The sequence below is a fragment of the Hyperolius riggenbachi genome, chromosome 12 (genome assembly GCF_040937935.1).
Source record: "Hyperolius riggenbachi isolate aHypRig1 chromosome 12, aHypRig1.pri, whole genome shotgun sequence".
Lineage (NCBI taxonomy): Eukaryota > Metazoa > Chordata > Amphibia > Anura > Hyperoliidae > Hyperolius > Hyperolius riggenbachi.
In genome coordinates this window covers 61,684,615-61,707,978 of record NC_090657.1, presented here as the reverse complement: position 1 = coordinate 61,707,978, position 23,364 = coordinate 61,684,615, and the positions used below count along the sequence as shown (strand labels likewise).

At 45.7% G+C, this 23,364-nt stretch overlaps 1 protein-coding gene across 1 annotated transcript; it reads left to right on the top strand.

The window, feature by feature from the left end:
* The first annotated feature begins 921 nt into the window (after window positions 1–921).
* Window positions 922–22,850, top strand: LOC137540941 (nicotinamide N-methyltransferase-like). Its single transcript, XM_068262116.1, has 3 exons — window positions 922–1,087; window positions 20,337–20,544; window positions 22,421–22,850. Exons 1-3 carry the CDS (start codon window positions 940–942, stop codon window positions 22,848–22,850), a joined length of 786 nt encoding a protein of 261 aa, XP_068118217.1. The 5' UTR covers window positions 922–939.
* The last annotated feature ends 514 nt before the right edge of the window (window positions 22,851–23,364 follow it).

The window sequence follows — 23,364 nt, the reverse complement described above, 5'->3', positions numbered from 1 at the left end:
TGGAGGGCTCTGTGCCAGTACTACTGCACAGTTGCAGAACACTCATGGCCTAGGGAGTGAGATGGGGAGTGCGCACAGCCAGACAGCGCCTGCGCCGACTGGACGACTTACCGGGGCCAATTGCGGAAGATCCAGGAGGTGGCGTCAGATGGCGAGTGAGCGATCTGCCTGCAGTGGGCTGGAGGAAACCCCCGGTATGTATAATATTTTCTCCTTCCCCATCTAAGGTCAGGTACACTTTAAATGCATTGGATTGTGTTTTCTTTTAAAAAACTTGAATTTTCCTTTGTTTGCTGAACTCTGCGAGCCCTGATCATTCGCACGCTAAATTTGTCAGTTCACCTTGTCCTTTTTATCTGAGTTTCTTGTTTATTCAGATGGTAATGATTACTAGCTCTGACATGTAGATATTTTTCTAAAGCCTACAGGAATAGTTTGCATTTTTTCCCTGCCCAGTCATTATAGATGTAGACGTATCATATACGGTACTCACAAAACAATGTTTAACCAATTATATTGCTGCTGAGTAGCAGTATTATCCTAATCAAATGCCTAGTAGATACTATACTCCTGTAGCTGTATTTCTAGTTCCTGGTAGAGCCAGGTGACACATAAACCTTCTGCTTGTGTGAACGTTTTACAGAACCAAGTTTGACAACTCCAAGGAAACTTTGGTGGCTTTGCAAAATTGTTTAGGGTCTACGCTCTAGATATATCTTCAAGATTTCATGTATGTCTATAATATGCCTAACCAATCAAGCTGGTCCTAAGGAGAAGCAGCTCTTTTATTAGACTGAAGAGCACATAATCGTTCTCCTGTTTACGCTGTTTTTTGCCTGGCCTAAGGCATAGAAGATCATTTGGTGGAGGAACCTTTGGTGGATCCAAGTCGTCCAGTCCCGTGTAAGAGGTCCAGAAGGCAACTAAACAGAGATCACGATGTCTGGCTTCACTGGACCGGACCACTACCAAAAGTTTTTTGACCCCAAGATTTACCTGGAAACATATTTTCGGTTGGCTGGTGACAGCATGGGAGACGATCTTCTGCACTTCATACTCAAGAACCTGGCTCAAATTTTCAATTCAGGTAAAAGTCATTATTGTCTTTGTCTACTGCTTGCCTTCAGCAATGCAATAAACTTACAGAGAACCTGAAGCGAGAGGCGGATGGGGGGCTGCCATGTTTGTTTCCTTGTCAACAATACCAGTTGCCTGGCAGTCCTGCTGATCGTTTTGGCATCAGTAGTGCCTGAATGAAACAAGCATGTGGCTTATCTAGTCAGACGTCAGTTAGAGCACTTGATCTGCATGCTTGCTCAGGGTCTATGGCTAAAAGTATTAAAGGCAGAGTATCAGCAGGACAGCCAGGCAATTTGCATGGTTTAAAAAGAAATACAGTAAACAGTATACAGAGGCGCTTGGCTCAGAGATTGACCATTGCTGTGTTTCTCCAAATTGATTGCCTGACAAAGCGGGAAACATTGGCCCGTGAAACGCGTTGCATACCTGGAGAGTTTCCAGTAAATATTACTGTTATTTATAACGGCTTATTGTCCGGACATTTTGTACCTGAGGGAGGGGAGTCCACCTACTTCCCTCCTTTTAAGCGGATTTTAATGATTTTATCCTTGTTGGCGCCTCTGTTACTCTTGTTTTACTACCGTATACAGTATGTCAGCCTCCATCTCTCTCTCATTTCTTGTTCCTTTTACATTATGTAATATTTATATATAATATATTATCCTTCTTTAAACATATAAAAAGATATTTTAAATTATTCAACTTTGTGGGCAAGATGGCACTTCCATGATGCATCACTTGTCAGTGAGCAGATATGCAAATTATTGATTTATGTCCCTGAATAAGCAAACATACATCCTGCGTCTCTACGGTGTGTCTATTTCTGGCCCCTGTGGCACCACAAGCAAGGATACCTGGGCACTCCACCCCACAAAAAATGATATATATATATATATATATATATATATATATATATATATATATATATATAGATGGAATGGGTGGGGGGAGAGGACAAGCAGGATGCATTCAACTATGAGAACTGCAATAGAATCCGCCAAGAATTACACTACAGACAGGTCCGGTTCTAGTAACAATGGGGCCCCAGGGCAAAATTAGCCTGGGGCCCCCACCGACCATAAAGTGACATTAAGGGCCTTTCATTGCAGCCAAAATTCCCTCCTGGGCCCCTGAGCCGGCTGCTGATCCTCCTTCCCAATCACCTTCTAACTTAACTGTTCTCCCTGAGGCCCCTGCAGAGTCTTTGGCAGTGTAGTGTCTCATCTGCAGTCCAACACAGGTGGTATGCTACTCTGCCAAAGACTCTGCAAAGGTCCCATGGAGCAACAATTAAGATGGAGGAACACCTTAGGGGCCCCTTTAGGCTCTGGGGCCATGGGGAGGTTTCCCCCTTTGCCTCTATGGTAGCGCCGGCCCTGACTACAGAGGAAACTGGGAAGCTGGGATGCATTATGGGAACACTGTAATATACTGTGCTGTGCACTACAGACTGCCTGAAACAGAATGTCATTAATGTAGAGAGGGCAGTATCGTGCACTGTATACTAGAGTGCACCCCAGTCCTCCGCCCTGACAGCCTATGCCTAGAAATGGTCCTGTCTAGAGTCTATTCATTTTATAAAACTATTCTAATACAACTTGCACAGATCTCTGTTGGGGGCCTGGCTTACATCCCTGACTAGGAGCAGACTCATTCATGAATTTAGAATTACTTAATTAAACTAGCAGCAATGCATTGCATAAAATTATGCAGATACAGGTAAGGGGCTTTAGTTAATGGTCATCTCAAAGATGTAAGATGGCCATACACATTTCAATCTTTCAGGTTTTCCTATCGATCAAATAATCAGAAAAATCAAACCAATATACCATACACTTCTGATCAATTTTCCACAAACCAAGCAAATGAGTAAAAAGTTCAGTGTTTATATTTTTCTATCTGATTCTTTTTTTCAACACATCTGATCAGATTTTTAGCCCATACAATGAAAAAATGTATTGTTTTTTCTCAATAGAAAAAAACCCTCTAAATTTCTTATACAATCAATCTTTTTTTATAAAAAAAATTGGAAAATTGATTTGTATTGTGTATGGCCACTTCAAAGAGTACCTAAGGTCAAAATGTAATGATAGGCTCAGTCTAATTGATGGAGCATTGGATTCTCATTAGGGTTAAATACTTACCTGTCCTGGCGTCATTCCTCCAGGTTGCAAATTTTTTCCAAGTTTCCCACTGAGGCTCTGACCACACCCATCTGTGTTGCCATGGCCTGCTTCCAGCTCAGCAGCTGTGGCCTAATTGGTGGTTCCCTAGGTTGGGGCATGCCGTGGCAACGCAGACAGAGGTATCCGAAGAGCTTCGTCAGTCTTCAGAAACATGGCTACAATTGCACTGCTGAGGAGGGAGGCGGAGCATCACCTGTGAAGTCAGGACAGATGAGTATTTAACCGCGCTACCTCATCATTGACAGGATCTGTCATTTCGACATTAGGTACATTGGGGAAACATTGTGACCTCAGTGAAGTTAACCATGGCTGGTGCATAATAATCTGCTTTGAATGTTTCTTTAACCTTGTAATTTCCAGGGATTCTTACACAACTGTTTGTAAAGTTTACTCAGAATGAAGCAAAAAATGGAAATGTCCAGTGAGTGGTGGTTCAGGGGGGCGGAAACACCATGTTGATGAGAGAGATCAGAGGAGAGCGGTCAGACGGGTTTGAGCTGGCAATAAGGTTATGTTAAGTCAGGTCCTGCTGTGGTGAGCAGAAAAACATCTCGGAACCTGCAATGTGTCAAATAATGAAGGGTTAGCCTCCTGTCAGCCAGAAAAAAAAGATGATGGGAGCAATGGGCACAGGGCCACCATAAGTACCCAAGTGACTAAAGAGTAAGGAACAGGCACACATATGGTGGGGTCACAATGTCAACAGCATGATTCCACGGATCCAACCTGGCCTCTTGACAGAAGTCCTGTTAGGTGTTTTGAACTACCGGTTATATTTTCTGTGATCAACACCAGTTGGCAATTTTTCATAATTTCCTGGACAGTCTAACATCCTCAATTCCTCGTTTGCCCACAAGTCCCAGTTTTGCAGAAATCTGACACCTCTTTCGCCCCTGTTCTTGGCGAGTGACTCCCACAAACACAATATACCTTCTCGGGGAACTTTTGATATACATTCACAGCCCAAATCCTATCCCATACCAAACTTAAAGGATACCCGAGGTGACATGTGACATGATGAGACATGGGTATGTACAGTGGCCAGCACACAACTATGCTCTGCTCCTTTTTTTCTTTCTCTGCCTGAAAGAGTTAAATACCAGGTATGTAAGTGGCTGACTTAGTCCTGACTTAGACAGGAAGTGACTTAGACAGGAAGTGACTACAGTGTAGATCCTCACTGATAAGAAATTCCAACTATAAAACACTTTCCTAGCAGAAAATGGCTTCTGAGAGCAGGAAAGAGATAAACAAAAAAGTGTCAATAGTTCATAGATTTTAGCTCTAACATACTTCAATGAATGTGTCATTGAGCAAAAATAAAACAGTTACAACTTAAAAAGTAGATTTAAACATAAAATAAAACTGTAGAATATCTTAAAAAGTCATTTTTAGGAGAAGGAAGATAGATACAATAGTTTGTTTCATTTTTTTTTGCCTTGGGTGTCCTTAAAGGATACCCAAACTGACATGTGACATGATGAGATAGACATGTGTATGTACAGTGCCTAGCACACAAATAACTATGCTGTGTTCCGTTTTTTCTTTCTCTGCCCGAAAGAGTTAAATATCAGGTATGTAAGTGGCTGACTCTGTCCTGACTCAGACAGGAAGTGACTACAGGGTGACCCTCACTGATAAGAAATTCCAACTATAAAACACTTTCCTAGCCTGAGAGCAAGAAAGAGGTAAAAATGGGAATTTCTTATCAGTGAGAGTCACACTGTAGTCACTTCCGGTCTGAGTCAGGACTGAGTCAGCCACTTACATACCTGATATTTAACTCTTTCAGGCAGAGAAAGAAAAAAAGGAAAACAGCATAGTTATTTGTGTGCTAGGCACTGTACATACACGTCTATCTCATCATGTTATATGTCAGTTCGGGTATCCTTTAAATAGGAGACGGCATTAGCCAAGACCTTTTCAGATGAGCAGTGGCAGGCCCACTGGACGCTTACTCACAAAGGCTCCTTGAATGTTTCAACTCAAAAACAGCAATATTCATGTTGAAGGGCGCTCCTGTTCTCAATTCCCAATCTGTGCGCGGTCCAATCTGCCCGAAACTGGCAGATTGTAACGATCAGTGTCAGCACACAGAGAGAATCTGATTAATGGTGATCTGCAGTATCACCAAGAATACAGATTATACCTGATTATTGATGATCTGCAGAATCACCAATAATCTAAGTATAACTAACCTCTGGACACCTTTGTAATGTGAGTGTTTGGTGCAACAGTAATGACTTTGAGTAAGACCACCCGAGGAGCAGGTGGTCTCTGGCAGTATGGGCGATATCGCCTTTTGGGAAGTACAAAAACCGTCCAACAGCCTGAGGCCTCCAAAGGGGTGGAGTCCCAGGCTGAAGGTAGGAAGAACCTGTGAGTGAGTGACACCTGAAAGGTGGATGTCACTAGCAGGTCTGGAGACTATCTCTAAAGGGAGAGATAGCTCTGTAGTTTGGGCAAGCCAGGTCGGCAACACACGGACAGGCAAGGTACAGAGACAGAAGGCTGATTCGGTATCCAAAGGCAGGCAGGGTTGGCAACAGAATCAGATATGCGTAGGTACCGAATCAGAAAGCAGAGGGATAGTCAGAAGAGCAGTAGGTCATAACAGATATCAAACAATGCCTAGTCTTGGGTGTGAGGTCCGTTGTCTCGACACCCTGGAACTAGTCTGAAGTATAATATGATGGTACACAATATCCCAAGTCTTGGGTGTGAGGTCCGTGGTCTCGACACCCTGGAACTAGTGTGGAGTATAACAGAATGATAACACAAAGTCCCTAATCATGGGTGTGAGGTCCGTGGTCTCAACACCCTGGAACTATTCTGAAGTATAACACAATAATACACAGAAGTAATCTGGCTCAGTGTGAATTCCCAGGTCCTCTGGTTCTAACACACTGTAGGATCTGACTAAGGTCTGAGTGCTTCCACGTAGTGTTCGCAACGGCAGACAACTTGAGACTGACCAGCAGTGACTATATATAGTGCGGCGCTCTCCGGCGCCACCCATCAGCGATCAACCAATAGCCACTTGCTTTGAGGTCAGCTGACCAACCTGGTCAGCTGATCCCTCCTTGTTTGTCATGAAGGGTTCTGCCTCTCAGCGCGCGCGCGCGCGTATTCCTCGCATCCATCTGAAAATGGCGCCTGTGAATAATGGCGCACAGTGTTGCCGCTAATCCATTTGCCACTTATCGCTATTTAACGTTAAAGCCTTATTGTTATTTAGCGTTAAAGCCTTATTGTTATTTAGCGTTAACACACAGAACCCTCTCTGTACCTATCCCTAACCCCTAAACCCCCCCGGTGGTGCCTAACCACCCCCCTGGTGGTGCCTAACCCTAAGACCACCCTGGTGGTGCCTAACCCTAAGACCCCCCTGGTGGTGCCTAACCCTAAGACCCCCCGGTGGTGCCTAACCCTAAGACCCCCCTGGTGGTGCCTAACCCTAAGACCCCCCTGGTGGTGCCAAACCCTAACCACCCCCCTGGTGGTGCCTAACCCTAAGACCCCCTGGTGGTGCCTAACCCTAAGACCCCCCTGGTGGTGCCTAACCCTAAGACCCCCCTGGTGGTGCCTAACCCTAAGACCCCCCAGTGGTGCCCAACCCTAACCTTGACAGTGTTACATTAAATCCATTCACCGCTTTGCAGTTAAATAACGTCTGCAGTTTGGCTTATGTAGGGCGCTATTGATAAATAACAATAGTGTGTGCCACTATTGATAAATAACGTTAGTGTGTGCCACTATTGATAAATAACGTTAGTGTGTGCCGTTTTTCTTCTTTTTTCCCTGTGCGCCATTATTATGCAGTACTAACGATAAATATCGATAAGCGTATCTTTTTAATGCGGCGCCATTTGTATGCATAGGCGCTGGGCGCCATTATTCACTGATCCCGTATTCCTCAGCCTGTGTGAACTAACAGGCTTACATCTATGAGTGTAGACGGATGTCGGCTAAAGGTAGCCATACACCTGGATATTATGGGCAGATTTGACAAAGAGACAAATTTATCTCTAATTGAATCTGATTAGAGATAAATTTGTCTCTTTGTCGAAGCTGTCCATATACTACAGGCCAATTCCCGTCCAATTTCAGCATGAAATCTTCAGGGAATCGGCTGAGCCCGCCGTGTCCGCACTGCCACTTCCCCCAATGTATAAATGTTCTCCCTGTGTGTGCATTTATATAGTACCTGTCCTGTGGCATCCTCCGCGTTGTGTCTGTCCATCTCTCCGAGTTCTAACAGCTGCATACATGATGACGGCACATAGCGTCTGAGGTCAGATTCTATACGCCGCCAACGTGTATGTGGCTATTAGGACCCAGGGGGATTGAAGGACACTGCGCGGAGGCTGCCACAGGACAGGTAATGTATAAATGCACACACGGGAGGCACATTTATACATTACGGCGGCAACTGCAGGGGTTTCATCATTTCGTCGCTCGTTCTGAAAACAGCTGCCGTAGCGCCGCACACCCAACCAACCTCGGCCCAACATCTTGCAGCATGTGCGATCGACAATGCGACCAATTTTCATCCCTAAATTGGTCATTTTGTCAGTCAGGCATGCACTTGCTCGCCTGATGTTTGTCCACCTTAAGTTTCGTTCACAATTCATGTAAATAAAGATCCAACTTGAAAGTCTTCCATTGCTGGTCCTTGTGGTGCCAACTTTGTGGTAAAAAATGCCGGTAGTAAATTTTTGGTAGGGATAGCAGATAACTGTTGGCTCTGTGGCTCCACAGGGGCCGAATTGCTACATACTTTCTGGACGTGCACAGCTTTACGTGAGTTCTGGAAAGTTCTGGAAAGCAGTTCATAGGTGGGTTGTAGAGATATCATCTATACAGGTCCCCCTGACCAATGAGTTGTTTCTCCTCCACTGTAGCTCACTCTCTCTGAAAGTTTACAAGAAATCCATCCTGGTCCACCTGGTGAGAGCAGCCAGAGCAACCATTCCAGCATTATGGAAACAACCTCCAACCAGGGCCGGATTTGTACTTTCCAGTGCCCTAGGCCTGCTGTCACCAAGCGCCCCCCCCCCCAAAAAAAAAAAATATTTTGTCCAACACTGACTAGCGATCACTGGTTTGAATGGGCTCATTTTAGGTGTGTTGCTCTGCCCCGCATTCAACAAATAATTCCTGTAATTTGCGCTCCTGCCCGAATGTGCACAGCAGCCAATAGTGTTCTGGGCATGCAAACTTGAGAAATGACGCTGATGTATGACCGGTACTTGTCAAGAATGCGTAACACTGTACTGGCCATGGGCAGGAGCGGGAAATTACAGGACCGCGACTCGAGTGACCAAAGCATGCACAGCTTCTTTGTCCTCTGTGAGACTGGCTGCAGTTGGAGCCACAAACAGGTGGCAGGGCAGTGCAATGGAGAGAAGCCCATCCAAAACAGAGAACAGGTAAGTAGCAAACATCCTGTCAAGACCCACTTTGGATGTTCTGTTGTAATTAGAGTGGACCTGAACTCAGAACTTCCTCTCTGCTCTAAAAGATACGCAACAACATAACCTTTTAAATAAAAACATTTCTTTGTTACAGTTGGTACAAATCCTGCAATAAATCTGCAGTGTGTCGACTTCCTGCTTTTATGGAAGCATACATAATTTTAACATCCCGTGCTTTCAAATGAGCTTAGATGTTGTGGCAGTCAGGTGACACAGTGTAGAGATAAATTACAACTTGTGATTAGACACAGAGGAGGGGGAATTAGACAGGCTCTCTAAATACATACATGGTACATTCTCTGTTTTCCTTCTGTCCTGTGCAAGAGTTCATCTCCACTTTAAAGCATCTGAATGACATGTATTTATATTTGCTGAAAAATCTATGCATCTCTTTTGAATGTTGAATGTACATATGGTACATATGGTGGTGTACTCTAACATATAGACAGTATACAGGAACAAAGTCTGAAGAAGGTTTATTAGCAGAAAGCTTACTCTTTTTCTTTTAAGCCAATAAATAGTATAATCCTGATTCACAACTCTCTGCTTTTGCTGATGGCTAAGATGGGACAATGCTCTACTGCTACAGGAAAGCAGAAGGATTCCAAACCATACACACTAGCATAGAGGTAGTAACAGCTCAGGTGTCCTTTAAAGGGGAACTGAAGAGAGAGGTATATGGAGGCTGTCATGCTTATTTCCTTTTAATCAATACCAGTTGCCTGGAAGCCCTGCTGGTCTATTTCTCTGCAGTAGTATCTGAATAAAACCAGAAACAAGCATGCAGCTAGTCTTGTCAGATCTGACTTTAAAGTCTGAACCACTGAAACACCTGATCTGCTGTATGCTTGTTCAGGGACTATAGCTAATAGTATTAGAGGCAGAGGATCAGCAGAGCTGCCAGGCAACTGGTATTGCTTAAAAGAAAATAAACATGACAACCTCCATACACCTCTCTCTTCAGTTCCCCTTTAAAGTGACAGTTTAGCAATGAAAGGGAAGCAAACAGCATTTTCATTGAAGCAGTTCACATAGATGGTGGAGCTGAAGGACAGAAAATGAGCCAGGAAAGAGTTAACTGAAGCAGACGAGATCACTGCTAGCTAGGGGGGAAAAAAAGAGAAACATAAATTAGGGTTAAAGTAATTAATGACTGCTGGGGTCAGTGTCAAAGCTGTAAAAGAGGTGAAGATTAGAAACTAGCAGAGCTCACTGATGTTTGATTGCCTGCATTAAAACTCAGCGGAGCTTAGTTCTATCTGCTTTGTAATGTAAATCTCTGGTATTTCTCACATTGATCTGTATGTCCATTATACAGATTATCAGGTGACAGTTATGACAGATCCTGATTGTTATAACACACCAGGAAATGTGAGAGAGAGAAGCAGGGATTGGGGAACTCTGGAATTCAGCTAATAGTGCAGAGCAGGGTGCTGGCTGGCTGTGCTGCGGGACCAGAAGAGATGATTTACTTTGACATATGACCTCTTCTCTCTCCAAGTCATGCCGCCCTTCTTATCTTATCTGATTTTATCGCCCTAGGCCGTGGCCTTTTCTAGCCTTCCCAGAAATCCGGCCCTGCCTCCAACTGTTTTGCAGTGGTGGACTAGGGTGGAGAGGATTTCCCAAATGGAAGTGATCAGGGGTGCTGCTAGCCCAAAAGATCGATTCTGGGGTGCCCCGGATGTCCCCCAAGCAGCTGTGCTGCCCTAAAGAGACACTGAAGCGAGAATAAATCTCGCTTCAGTGCTTATATTCAGCAGGGGCATGTGTGCCCCTGCTAAAACGCCGCTATCCCGCGGCTAAACGGGGGTCCCTTACCCCCCAAATCCCCCCCTGCAAAATCTACGACCGACGTGGTCGTAGATTTTGCTGCTGTTGAGGCAGGGCTAACGGCTGCAGCCCTGCCTCTCAGCGCCGTCTATCAGCGGCGCATCCCCGCCTCTCCCCCGCCCCTCTCAGCGAAGGAAGACAGAGGGGTGGGGGAGAGGCGGAGATACACGCTGACAGACGCGCGTGAGGCAGGGCTGCAGCGGTTAGCCCTGGCTCAATCAGGAAGAGATCCCCGGGCACCACGGAGGGGATTTGGGAGGTAAGGGACCCCCGTTTAGCCACGTGATAGCGGCGTTTTAGCAGGGGCACACATGCCCCTGCTGAATATAAACTCTGAAGCGAGATTTATTCTCGCTTCAGAGTCTCTTTAATGGTGGGCATTCTGGGTGCTGTGGTGCTTTTACAGACAGTGCGACCGTGACAGCATGGGAGGCCCTGTCTGTGGGTGAGGCCCCAAACAGCTACTTGGTTTGCTTGGACCAAGCTGCACCCCTGCACATTGCTGCCTAGAGTCAAGCTACTCGCTCTCCCTTTGACTTTTTCTCCTCCCTTTTGATCCTTTTCTTCCTTTCTCTCCCATCTTTTTCTCTGATTCCTTCTACCAGATGGCTGGCCAAGAAAGTTCCTTAAATTGCTACTTAGTAACGGTTGCTTATTAATAAACAAAAAAACCCTAGGTTCTGCATGTGCATTCACTTGACCACCCCCAGAGTCCAACTAAAAACCTTTGGAGCCCGAGATTTCTGTCATGCTGTCCCTACCCTGTGGAATGCCTTGCCAAACTTAATCAAGACAGCTCCAACCCTGGACACGTTTAAATCAAAACTGAAAAGCCAACAGTTTAGTCGGGCATTTATGACCAGGTGGGAGGGATAGCTGATTGGCTACCATGTATCTGCTGACTCAGGGGGAGGGGTCAATTTTTGGCTCCATTATAATTTATAGGGGGCGAATCAAACAAGTCATATGTTAGCAAACAGACGCGGATGCGAACACGTGTTGTTCACTGCAACGGTGCAACCTATTTGCTGGGCAAACAGTTCAGGCCATCTCTACACATCGCTATGTACTGATGTGAGACAATCTTGTGTGCTTTGGGTCCTACGGGAGAAAAGTGCTTTACAAATGTTTCATTGTTGTTGGTCTTACCAGGGGCATTGCTAGGATCCGAAGAGATTCGGGGCACTTTTAGGAACTGCAGCTGAAAAATGGGTGTGGCCATGCACCACAATATGGAGCCAAATTTACATGAACTTAAAGAGAGTCATGTGTGCCCCTGCTAAAACGCCGCTATCCCGCGGCTTAACGGGGGTCCCTTCACCCCCAAATCCCCTCTGTAAAGCGGGGGAGCGATTTCGCATTGGGGCAGGGCTAACCGCCGCAGCCCTGCCCCACGCGCGTCTGTCAGACGCGTATCTCCGCCTCTCCCCCGCCCCTCTCAGTCTTCCTTCACTGAGAATGGGCGGGGGAGAGGCGGCGATGCGCGTCTGATAGATGCGACTGGAGGCAGGGCTGCAGCCGTAAGCCCTGCCTCCAGGAACGACCAAGACTACGACCAAGTCTTGCGGGGGTGGGTTTGGGGGTGAAGGGACCCCCGTTTAGCGGCGCGATAGCGGCGTTATAGCAGGGGCACACATGCCCCTGCTAAGTATGAGCTCTGAAGCGAGATTTATTCTCGCTTCAGAGTCTCTTTAACAGCGGCCTAAGTAGGCCTGCCCAGCAAAATGACAAAAAAAACAAATATAAGTAGTGTAACTAAGCAGGGTTACCTGGCTACTGTGCTGGCTGGTCTGGCTTTTTGCTCGGCGGGCTGGCCTGCTTCCAGGTTGTCTGGCAGGAGTACATTTGAAATCGGCGCCGGTAGACTTGGGCGCAGGATACAGCGGTATATGGCTGATCCTGCTTCTGCACAAGTCCGGGCCGATTTAATTACTATTCCCCCTCCAGGCCGCCATGGATAGTGGGGGAATGAAATAATCCGGCTTCCAGCGATTGCTGGAGGCCGAATTATTATGTTTTTAAGCAAGCTCGGCTCCGTCTGCTGACGGCTCCGACGTTACTCACTGAGCGCTGCAATAGGAGTAATTCCTATTGTAGTCTATGGAGGCGCCGTTTGCGCCCAAATCTAGCAGCGCTGAAAAGCACTGCTCCGTCTGGCAGTCCCCCCAGTGCCCGCCATTGAGGTACCACAGCACCTAGCATGCCGGCCATTGAGGCACCACAGCTCCCAGCATGCCCCCATAGAAGCCCATCAGCTGTATGAGGGTATGCTGGGAGCTGTAGTGCCACTATGACGATATCCTGTGTGCTGTGGTGCCTCAATGGGGGCATGCAAGGAGCTGTAGTGCATCAATTGGGGGGGGGGGGGGAGGGTGCTGGGTGAAGAGGAGTATTGCTACCAACAGCCTGACATCCGGGGCACCTCAGAATAGATCCGGGGCACGTGCCACTGATCTTTGGGTCTAGCATCGCCCTTAGTTCTTACTATGCTATATTGCTAAGATTACCTATTGGAATTGCTTGTTGTTCTCTTTGAATGCAAAACTCCTCGTTGCACTGTTTGCTAGTGGCAGTATACGCCTGGACAGCAGGTGTTTGGGATGTGGTGGAACAGCAGATCTGCAGCATGAATATTCACCTGTTGCAGCGTCTCATCTCTATGTCACCCCCTAGTGGCATCTGTCATTATGTGCGCTGCTGGAAGGGGACAGAGATGAGAAGCTGTATTATACCGTGGTTAGCCATCAGTAAAAGTTTTGAATCAGGATGATACCGTTTATTGGCTAACTTAAAAAAATAGCAGTAAGCCTTTAGCTATTCTGCCTTCATCAGACTCTAATCCTGTATGCTGACAAGTTGATGGAGCACACAGCTATATAAAAATACATTGAAAGGGGATACATAGATTTTTTGGAATCAAGTAAATACAGGTCATTAAAGCGACCCTGAACAGAGAATAAAAATGGAATTTGAACTTACATGGGGCTTCCTCTAGCCCATACATGCCAAATCTGGCCCTCAGAGCCATTACATTTGGCCCTCAAGTGGTTTACCCACTTCATTTTATGTTTAGCCCATTCTAGACCAGCAGAGAAGCTGTATTGAAGGTGAAGCCCTAGAGCACCAGGGAAGCCATATGGGGAGGTAGGGGGAAAGCACTAAACACTAGGGAACTGTATAGGGGAGGTAGGACCACTAGACACCAGGGAACTGTATAGGGTTTGGAGGGAGGCATTAGACACCAGGGAACTTTGGAAGGAAGGTGGCCAGTAGACATTGAGGTGGGCCCGTGACTAGGTTCCAGTGTACAATTTCGGCCCACTTTGTATTTGATTTTGACACCCCTGCTCTAGCCTTTATAGCTTGTGAAGTCCCTCAGCGTCCTCCAAGTCATATCCATTCTCGTGCTGGCATCTCCAATAGCGTGCAACTTCGGGAGACATGCGTAACTGTGCCTCTAGCCCAGATTGATCACGCCCACAACGTCGTAAGCATTCTGCACATGCGTGGTTCTCAAAAGAATGAACTGTGCTTGTGCAGAACGCTTACGGCAATTGTCCTGTGATCGAGCCATGCATGTGCAGTTGCGCATGACTCCCAGGCGAAGTCACGTGATACCGGAGCCACGAGTGGAAGAACGGAGGGCACCCAGAGGACGCCAAGGGGCCTTGCGGGCTACAGGGGACTGGAGGAAGCCTAAGGTAAACATTCCATTTTTATCCTCTGTTCAGGGTCCCTTTAAGATGCCTTAATTGAAACAAAACATCCAAATAGGGTCTTGAGAGGATGTTAGCTGATTGATGATTAATATATAAGACCTTTTGGTTGAACAGCGAGGAGAACGCCAGCGCATACCACTAAGGCTGCATCTGAAATGACCACCAGCTCAGTGTGCAGCACCTAAATAGATTTTATGCACACTTCGTAATCAATTCAGATGCAAATCATATGCAAATCTGCTACTACTACAATCATGCAAACAGGAAACTCAGGAGGAGGGGCTGGGAGCAGCTAACCTGACAGTTACATAGTTACAAAGCTGAGGAAAGGTGGGGGGAAAGGCTGCACATCCCTAAACACATGTTGCAATTGAATGATTAATCGCACAGGCATAAACCAAGACAAGTGCTAACATTTATTAAACTAGGAGGAACTTTAGCTTCCAATATGGTTTGCATGCAAAGTATATTATACTAGACACTTGCGCCACGGTGAGGCAAACCTCCGGGCAAGTGACCTAACCTACATTTAAAACCTTTGGAGCAGCTAAGCAAAAAAAAATAAAAATGTGTAACTTACATTTGGTTGAACAGCGAGGAGAACGCCAGCGCATACCACTAAGGCTGCATCTGAAATGATCACCAGCTCAGTGTGCAGCACCTAAATCAATTTTCTGCACACTTCGCATTCAATTCAGATGCAAAGGCTGCGCATCCCTATACTTTGCATGCAAACCATATTGGAAGCTAAAGTTCCTCCTAGTTTAATAAATGTTAGCACTTGTCTTGGATGCAGGGCATGCATTTTTCAGTCTGGCAGAGGCGGTGTATGCCTGTGCGATTAACCATTCAATTGCAACATGTGTTTAGGGATGCGCAGCCTTTCCCCCCACCTTTCCTCATATAAGACCTTTTGTTTACTCGTGTCTCACATAACTAATGCTGGGATTACACCGTACAATTTTCTGTTAGATTTTTCTGTTAGATTCTCTAGAGGGGCCCATACACCTAACGATTTTCCCGCCGATATACAGCAGATTTGATCACTGTGATCGAATCTGTTGTGAAATCGTTGCGCAAATGCTGACAGAACGATCGATTTCCATCCGAAATCAATCGTTCCCATCGATTCCCGTCGATCCGTCCGTGCAGAAGATTTTTCTCGATCGCCGGCGGGTCGGGAGTGCGCCAATAGCAGCGTTTGAATCCCCGACGACTGACGCAATACAGAGGAGATCCATCACCTGTTCCGGCCGGCGCGACTCCCCCGGTCTCCGCTGTCTTCTTCTCCGCTCCATGGCTGCAGCTTCACTGAACTTCCTGTCCCGGCAGGAAGTTTAAACAGTACAGCGCCCTCTACTGTTTAAACTTCCCCTGGACAGGAAGTTCAATAAAGCAAGCCAGCCGGACCGGAGACCAGCGTGGAGAAGAAGACAGCGGAGACCATGGGAGTCGCGCCGGCTAGATTAGGTAATGCATAGCTGGCGGGCAGGGGGCGGAGGCAGCAGCAGCTCCACAGATTGTGATCGGTTTCATGCTGAAATTGATTCATAATCTGTTTGCAGTAAAGGCAGCCATACAATCCCTCTCTGAGCATATTCAATCAGAGAGGGATCTATCTGTTGGGCGAATCTGATGGCAAATCGACCAGTGTATGGCTACCTTAAGTTCAACATGTTGGAAATGTACCTATCTTACCATCTATCTGCCGAGCAATTAGGTATTGTTCTACTCAGCAGGAAATGACCAGAAGACAATGCACCAGAGATAATGACCATTCTCTACAGAAAATAATCTAATTATGCATTCTAACAGAAAATCTGACACAAAAATCTAATGCTGGGGATACACGGTACGTTTCTGTACCGTGTATCGACCAGCTGATCTGGCCAGCGTATAATATTCAGCTGGCCCGATCAAGATGCTCGACCCCCGCCCGTTCGATTCCCGCCGGCGGACAATGGCAGGGAATCGAGCGCTGATAAGGAAGCGCCGGCGGGGACGAGTGGTAATCGATCCGCGCGGACGAGCGGGGATGCGGCGGGAGTCGATCTGGCGGCTAATCGGCTGCCGGATCGACCCGTGTATTGCCAACATTACAGAAGAATCCAGAAAATTGTATGGTGTAATCCCAGCATAGATCCAGACTGGTTCAGAGGCATTGTGAGTTCAAGAGTTCAAGATCATTTAAAGAGTTTAAGATCATTTAAAGAAGCACTACAGCGAAATTTAGAAATACAGTGACAGCAACACATATTAGGTAGTGTATCTAGTTACAAAGGCTGGCAGGATAGGATAATTTATAGCACCTCTTATAGATCCTGGCAGTCACTTTCGAAAAAAAAAAACGTCCTTCTCTGTTCAGCTGTATAACAGCTATTTCTCCCCTCTCCTCCTCTCTGTGTGTGAGATAAAAGCTTGTTCTGTAAGGCTGTCTCAGTCAGCAGCAAGTACGGATATCTTAGGTAAATATACAAGAAGCTTCCAGTTTACCTAAGATATCTGTTTTTGCTGCTGACGGAGCCAGCCAGAACAGGCTTTTAAGCATAGTCCACACAGTACAATTTCCGTCAGATCATTTCCAAACGGTCAGATCGGATTGTGATCGATTTTGGATACTTAACGCAAAATCGATGGCAAAATCAATCAGAAACAATTTGCTTTTTACACTGTCACTCAGAGACTATTGATGCCAGGGGCATAACTACAAGGAAGCAGCCCCTGCAACTCAGAGCTGTAAGGGGTCCCCAACTACTACTTACCTCCTTTAGATGAGGTGTATGGCTACACTATACATGGGTATGAAGACTACGATGTACCTACTTGTTTTCTGACCCTTGCAAGATGGGCAAGGAGGCTGTAAGGGTCACCAAGGGGATGCAAGGCAAGGGGTGGGATCATTGGAGGGCCCCATCAAAGTTTTGCTGGGGCCCCATGATTTTATAGTTTCGCCAATGATGCCTTGTATTTCATTTCCATTGGAGAGTGCTGGGGTGACATTTGCATATCGCATAGACTGTCCACACATTCCATCTGCTGTTTCCAAAATATCTTCATATGTAAAGTGTATGCATTTGCATCTCCTTTGAAGAGTGCTGTAAGGACATTTAAATATATCACCTAGCCAGCAGACCATTAAAGAGGAGCTATCAGCCAAACTATCCCAGAAAAAAAACCCAAACATATATAAGTCGATAAATACTTGCTCTACTTACATAACATATGTATTGGAGTACATCCAAAAGAGGCACCGGGAAAAAATGGCGCATGGTGATACCGATATGGCAACATTACAAAAAGCGATTTACCGTTTTGAAGTGGATGCAGTCTAGTTTTAAAACACTAGATGGTGCAATGTAAAATATTGGTTAGTAAGAATAACTAACAATTGTCAGAGCAGTTAAGCGCAGAATGATTGTAGCACCGTGGTAAGGCACTTAAAGAGGAGCTGTTAGGTATAAGGTCTCAGAGAAAATAAACACATATATCAGTAGCTAAAGATTGGCTGTACTTACATTACATATGCATTTTACTGTCCACATTTGGATTTCACAGAATTTGTATATAGTATATGCAGAGATAGATGCTCCTGACAGCTCATGGCAGGCTCCATGTTTTTCTGTCAAATGTGTCGTCATGTCCTGCCTGCTTCCTGATCACAGATAAGCTTGTACTTGAACAACACAGTGTGCAGTGAATATTAATGAGCCATGTGGCTAGGAACAATAGCGGACTCCTGCAGTGTACTCTGCCCGAGATTTATCACTGCTACGCAATTACAAGCTGCTGTAACGTCTCATTAGCAGCCGAGGGGAGAGCCCCAGAATGCTTTGCAGTATGGTATGCGGCTTGCGTCTTCTTAAGAATAACAGCCTTGCTGATAAGCACACATCAAAGGTAACTGAGATTTTTATCTTCACTAATGGCTTTTGGGCTTCCTTCTAAACTGTTTAACACAGGAGAATAGAGGTTTAAATTAGCTTCTGCAGCCTGACAGTTACTCTTTAATACATTTTGCAGGATCAAATCTGTTTAAAGGACATCCGAGGCGGAAAAAAAAACAACTGATAAACAATTGTATCTGTCCTCCTCCTTCTAAAAATGACTTTTAAAAAGTTATCCCGCAGTTTTATTTTATATTTAACTCAACTTTTTAAGCTTTTACTGTTTCATGGCCTTTTCTCCATGAAATATTAATTGAAGTATGCCAGGGCTAAAATATATGAACTATTGACCTTTTTTATCTCTTTCCTGCTCTTAGAAGCCATTTACTGCCACAAAAAAAAGTGTTTTATTGCTGCAATTCCTAATCAGTGAGGGTTACACTAGAGTCCGACCCGGTTCCCGACCCGGACAGGAATTGCCACTTACATACCTGATTTTTAACTTTTTCAGGCAGAGAAAGGAAAAAAAGGAACACAGCATGGTTATTTGTGTGCTTGGCACTGTACATACACATGTCTATCTCATAATGTCACATGTCACTTTGTGAGTCCTTTAAAGGAGTTATCAGGGAAAAATTAACAAATGAGCTTTACTCGCACCTGGGGCTCTCTCCAGCCCCTTGCAACCAACTGTCCCACGCTGTCACATCTGCTCCCTGCCGCTGTCCCGGTCTCCGCACACGGTATTCAGGCCTACCCCGAGGTCATCCTTACTGCAGCTGCGTGAAGCGCCGCTGTCAATCATGGTCATGTTGCCCGCAGCATTGACAGCGCCGCTTCGTGCAGCTGCAGTAAGGACGACCTCGGGGTCGGCCTGAATACCGTGTGTGCAGACCGTGACAGCGGCAGGGAGCAGAGGTGACAGCGTGGGACAGTCGGCTGCAAGGGGCTGGAGAAAGCCCCAGGTGAGTAAAGCTCATTTGTTAATTTTTCCCTGATAACTCCTTGAAGGTCACTTTTTTTTCTTTATTTAATAGAGATGCACTGCTCTTTATGAAGTGATAAAAGATATTTGATAGAGATGCACTGTTATTTACGAAGTGAGATGAGTTTAAAAATACTTTTATGTTTTGTGCTACAAATATTCCAGATGCATAACGTATGCAAGGTTAGAAAGGAAGTGGGAACACAGAATAAGGAGAAGAGACAGTGGCTGCAAACGAATGCTGTTTTTTGTAAGTGCTATTTTTCGTCAGTTCCCAGGCACTGGCTCCTTGTCTCTTATCCTTAATCTGCGTTCTCACTTGAGTATCACTTCCTTTTTAACTTTGCATGCGTTATGCAGTTGTTTACAGCACAAAACTGCATAAAAGTATTTTTAAACAAATCTTCTACTACTGAAAAGATAGCAACGCATCTCTGACGATAAATAATAATAAAAAAAAACGCATTGACTGGATTTGAACCTGAACCTGTACAAAATAATACCAAAGTCCAGTTCCTTACCACTGTGCTATATATTTTACATTGTGAACTGATTTCCTTGCACCATAATTTCCTTTTCCAGTATGACAACGGCCATGCGCCATAATGTTGCAATTACACTAAACAGTGTTTTACATTAAATTGAATGGCAGTGCCATAATGTTCCAGCGGAGCTGTGCGCCATTTTTCCCCGCTCCGATGTATTGCACTGTCCACATTTTAGTGATTTTTCTACAGTAAAAAAAAAAAAAAAGAGAAAATCCTTCTTAGCATTTCCCATTTTAATTGTGGCTATTTTGAAGCCAAACCTAATGCAATTTCCTGCCCTATTCTCCTCTGCCTGATTTGCCCGCCCTTCACTATAGAAAGTGCATTGTATCAGCATGAGAAATATTGGCCAATCATAGGTGGGAGGAACAGAGGTGTGGGAGGGGAAAACAGGAGGGAAAGAGGCTTCAGCCAATCAGGCTGCAGGTGTTGTGTATGGCGATGGCTGATGATGCAGTAAACTATATGATGTTTTCATACATGTAAAAGTGGGGCCTGGGTGTACCAAGGAGGTGCCAAAACTTCCACATGCCATTCAGGTATCTGCTGGTTTGTTTTTAAACATGATAGCAATGGCAGCCTTAATATTAATTTCACTTCGACTATTTTTTTTTTTTTGGCCAGGTAACGTAAAAGGTGAGACTCTAATCGATATAGGGACTGGTCCTTCCATCCATCATCTCCTATCGGCTTGTAATGCTTTTAAGAACATCATCGTATCTGACTTCACTGACAGGAACCGGGAGGAGTTTCAGGCATGGTTATCGAATAAGTCAACAATATTTGACTGGAGCCCAATTTTGAAGCATGTGTGCCAACTGGAAGGGGGCAGGTAGGTATCCGGAAGCACCATGGTGAAAGCCTCAATAGGTGATTTACTAAAGTTTTCATCAAGGTTTTAGATCACCAAAGGACTTCAATGAGCTTAACTCACGGAAAACTATTTGCTGTTTCTTGACAAATGCTTGCAACCCTTGTCTGGGTTCTTTTGAACCATAGCAATGAGGTTTTATAGTAGGTTACTCTTACAGCATCTGCATGTACAGCGACAGAACTTAAATAATTAACTAAAATTCACGAACCATTTAGCAACCGGACCAATTTGAATCAATCTAGAGCATGGGCATGGCTGCATTTTTTTATTATATTATTTTACTGAAAGGGTTAAACATTCATGTATATCAGCATGCTCATAATATAAGCCCTGCCCTGAAAGTAAGCCCTAGTGGCAGTAACGGGAAAAAAAGTATGGCAACTTTTGTTATCACTGGAGCCAATGGTCTCGCTGCTACTCAGCAAGTGCAGATTTTGACCCAATAACCAAGCCATGGTCCTTCCTTCAAGACCATCTGTTCCAATAGAAACACACTTTGCTAAACTTCTTCCGTATTGGCTGAAGCTCGGGGACAAAGTGGCATGAAGTTGGGGGGGGGGGGGGGGAAGAGGATGCCGAAGGACAAGGAAACAGCACATTATGCATCTGGGAGTAAGAAGAGGATGCAGGGGGACACCAGAGAGCACCGAGAAGACATGTGGGACAGCAGAAGATACAGTGAGGACATGGAGGACATAGGGGGACACAGGAAACAGGAGCACAGGGGATAGAGGAGGACATAGGGACAGAGGGGGATACCAGGAAGACACTAAATGTACAAGGTGGACAGAGGGGGACACAACACAAGAGGTAGATCCAGCAAGGAAGAGGCGGCACAGTGGGGAAGGCAGGAGGACACACAGCACAGGAACTTGTGTGTTCATAGAAATAAGACATCCCCAGAAAATAAGCTCTAGTACATATTTTTGAAAAAAATAAATATAAGACATGGGCCTCAATTCACTAAGCTTAACTCCTGCCTTTAATAACTCTTCTGAGCTATTTTACAGTTATCACCACGGTGATATAATTGTGATAACTGTAAAACAGCTCAGAGGAGTTATTAAAGACAGGAGTTAAAGAGAACCCGAGGTGGGTTTGAAGAATATTATCTGCATACAGAGGATGGATCTGCCTATACAGCCCAGCCTCTGTTGCTATCCCAAATCCCCCTAAGGTCCCCCTGCACTCTGCAATCCCTCATAAATCACAGCCACGCTGCTGACAAACAGCTTGTCAGAGCTGGCTGTGTTTATCTCTATAGTGTCAGTCTGCTGCTCTCCCCGCCTCCTGCAGAACTCCGGTCCCCGCCTGCATCCCTTCCCTCCCTGCTGATTGGAGGGAAGGGGCGGGGGCAGGGACCGGAGCTATGCAGGAGGCGGGGGAGCAGCTGAGACTGACACTACAGATGTAAACACAGCCTCACAGCACGGCTGTGATTTATGAGGGATTGCAGAGTGCAGGGGGACCTTAGTGGGGTTTGGGATAGCAACAGAGGCTGGGCTGTATAGGCAGATCCAGCCTCTGTATGCAGCTAACATTCTTTAAACACACCTCGGGTTCTCTTTAAGCTTAGTAAATTGAGGCCATGGTCTTATTTTTTTAGGGAAACACGATAGATTAATAATGGGCAATAGTTCATAGATTGTAGCTCTTGGACTGTATCAAATGGAGGAAAAAAACTGTAGGGTCCTACAAAAAGTCATTTTAGGAGTAGGAGGATAGATACAGGTTATTACATCAGTTTATTTTCAGGTCATGTTTGATGCGTATAGACTCCTATAATGTATTTCCAGTCTGGACTAATTCTCTTTCTCTCTGCACGGTTTCCCAGAATACCATGGGCAGAAAAGGAGGACAGTTTAAGAAGGGCCGTCACGCAGGTCCTGAAGTGCGATATTCTGAAGAGCAACCCCACCGATCCAGTGGAGCTTGGGCAAGCTGACTGCGTCCTCAGCTGCCTGTGCTTGGAAAGTGTGTGTAAAGATGAAGAAGATTACATCGCCGCTCTGAATAATATCAGTACGCTGCTAAAGCCGGGAGGACATCTGGTGCTGGCCGGGGCTCTCGGGAATACTTTCTATACGGTTGGGGCGGTGAGGTTCTCAGCCCTCCCGGTGACAGACGACTTTATCAAGCAGTCCCTGATTGCAATCGGATATGACATCATTAGTGTTGAGCTTTTTCAAAAACCAGAAGGGTGTGTGGAAGACATAGCAGACTTCACAGCTCATTATGTGCTGCTAGCCAGGAAAAGGGCCTAAAGTCTCCTGCTTATGCTAGATAGTTCTCAGCCAGTCTGCACAGAATCTAGCACAGGCATGAGCAAACTTGGCCCTCCAGCTGTTACGGAACTACAAGTCCCACAATGCATTGCAGGAGTCTGACAGCCACAGTCATGACTCAAAGGCAAATGCATTGTGGGACTTGTAGCTCCGTAACAGCTGGAGGGCCAAGTTTGCCCATGCCTGATCTAGCATGTGTAATCCAGCCCGATGCATTGTAAAGAGATCTGGAGTATCAATTATGTACCAAGGGTGTTTGACATTCTGTGCTAATTATTTACAGGCACCCGACTCCTCATCAAATTTTTAAGGGGGTGGTGCACTAGTGGTACCTCCCCATGTTACATCCCTGGTGGTCTAGTGGTACCCCCATGTTACATCCCTGGTAGTCTGGTGGTACCCCCATACTCATATAGCTAGCCTGGTGGTCTATTGGTACCCTGTGGGATGGGGAGGTGACATAATTCCTCCTAGCCTCTCCATTGGCCCCCTG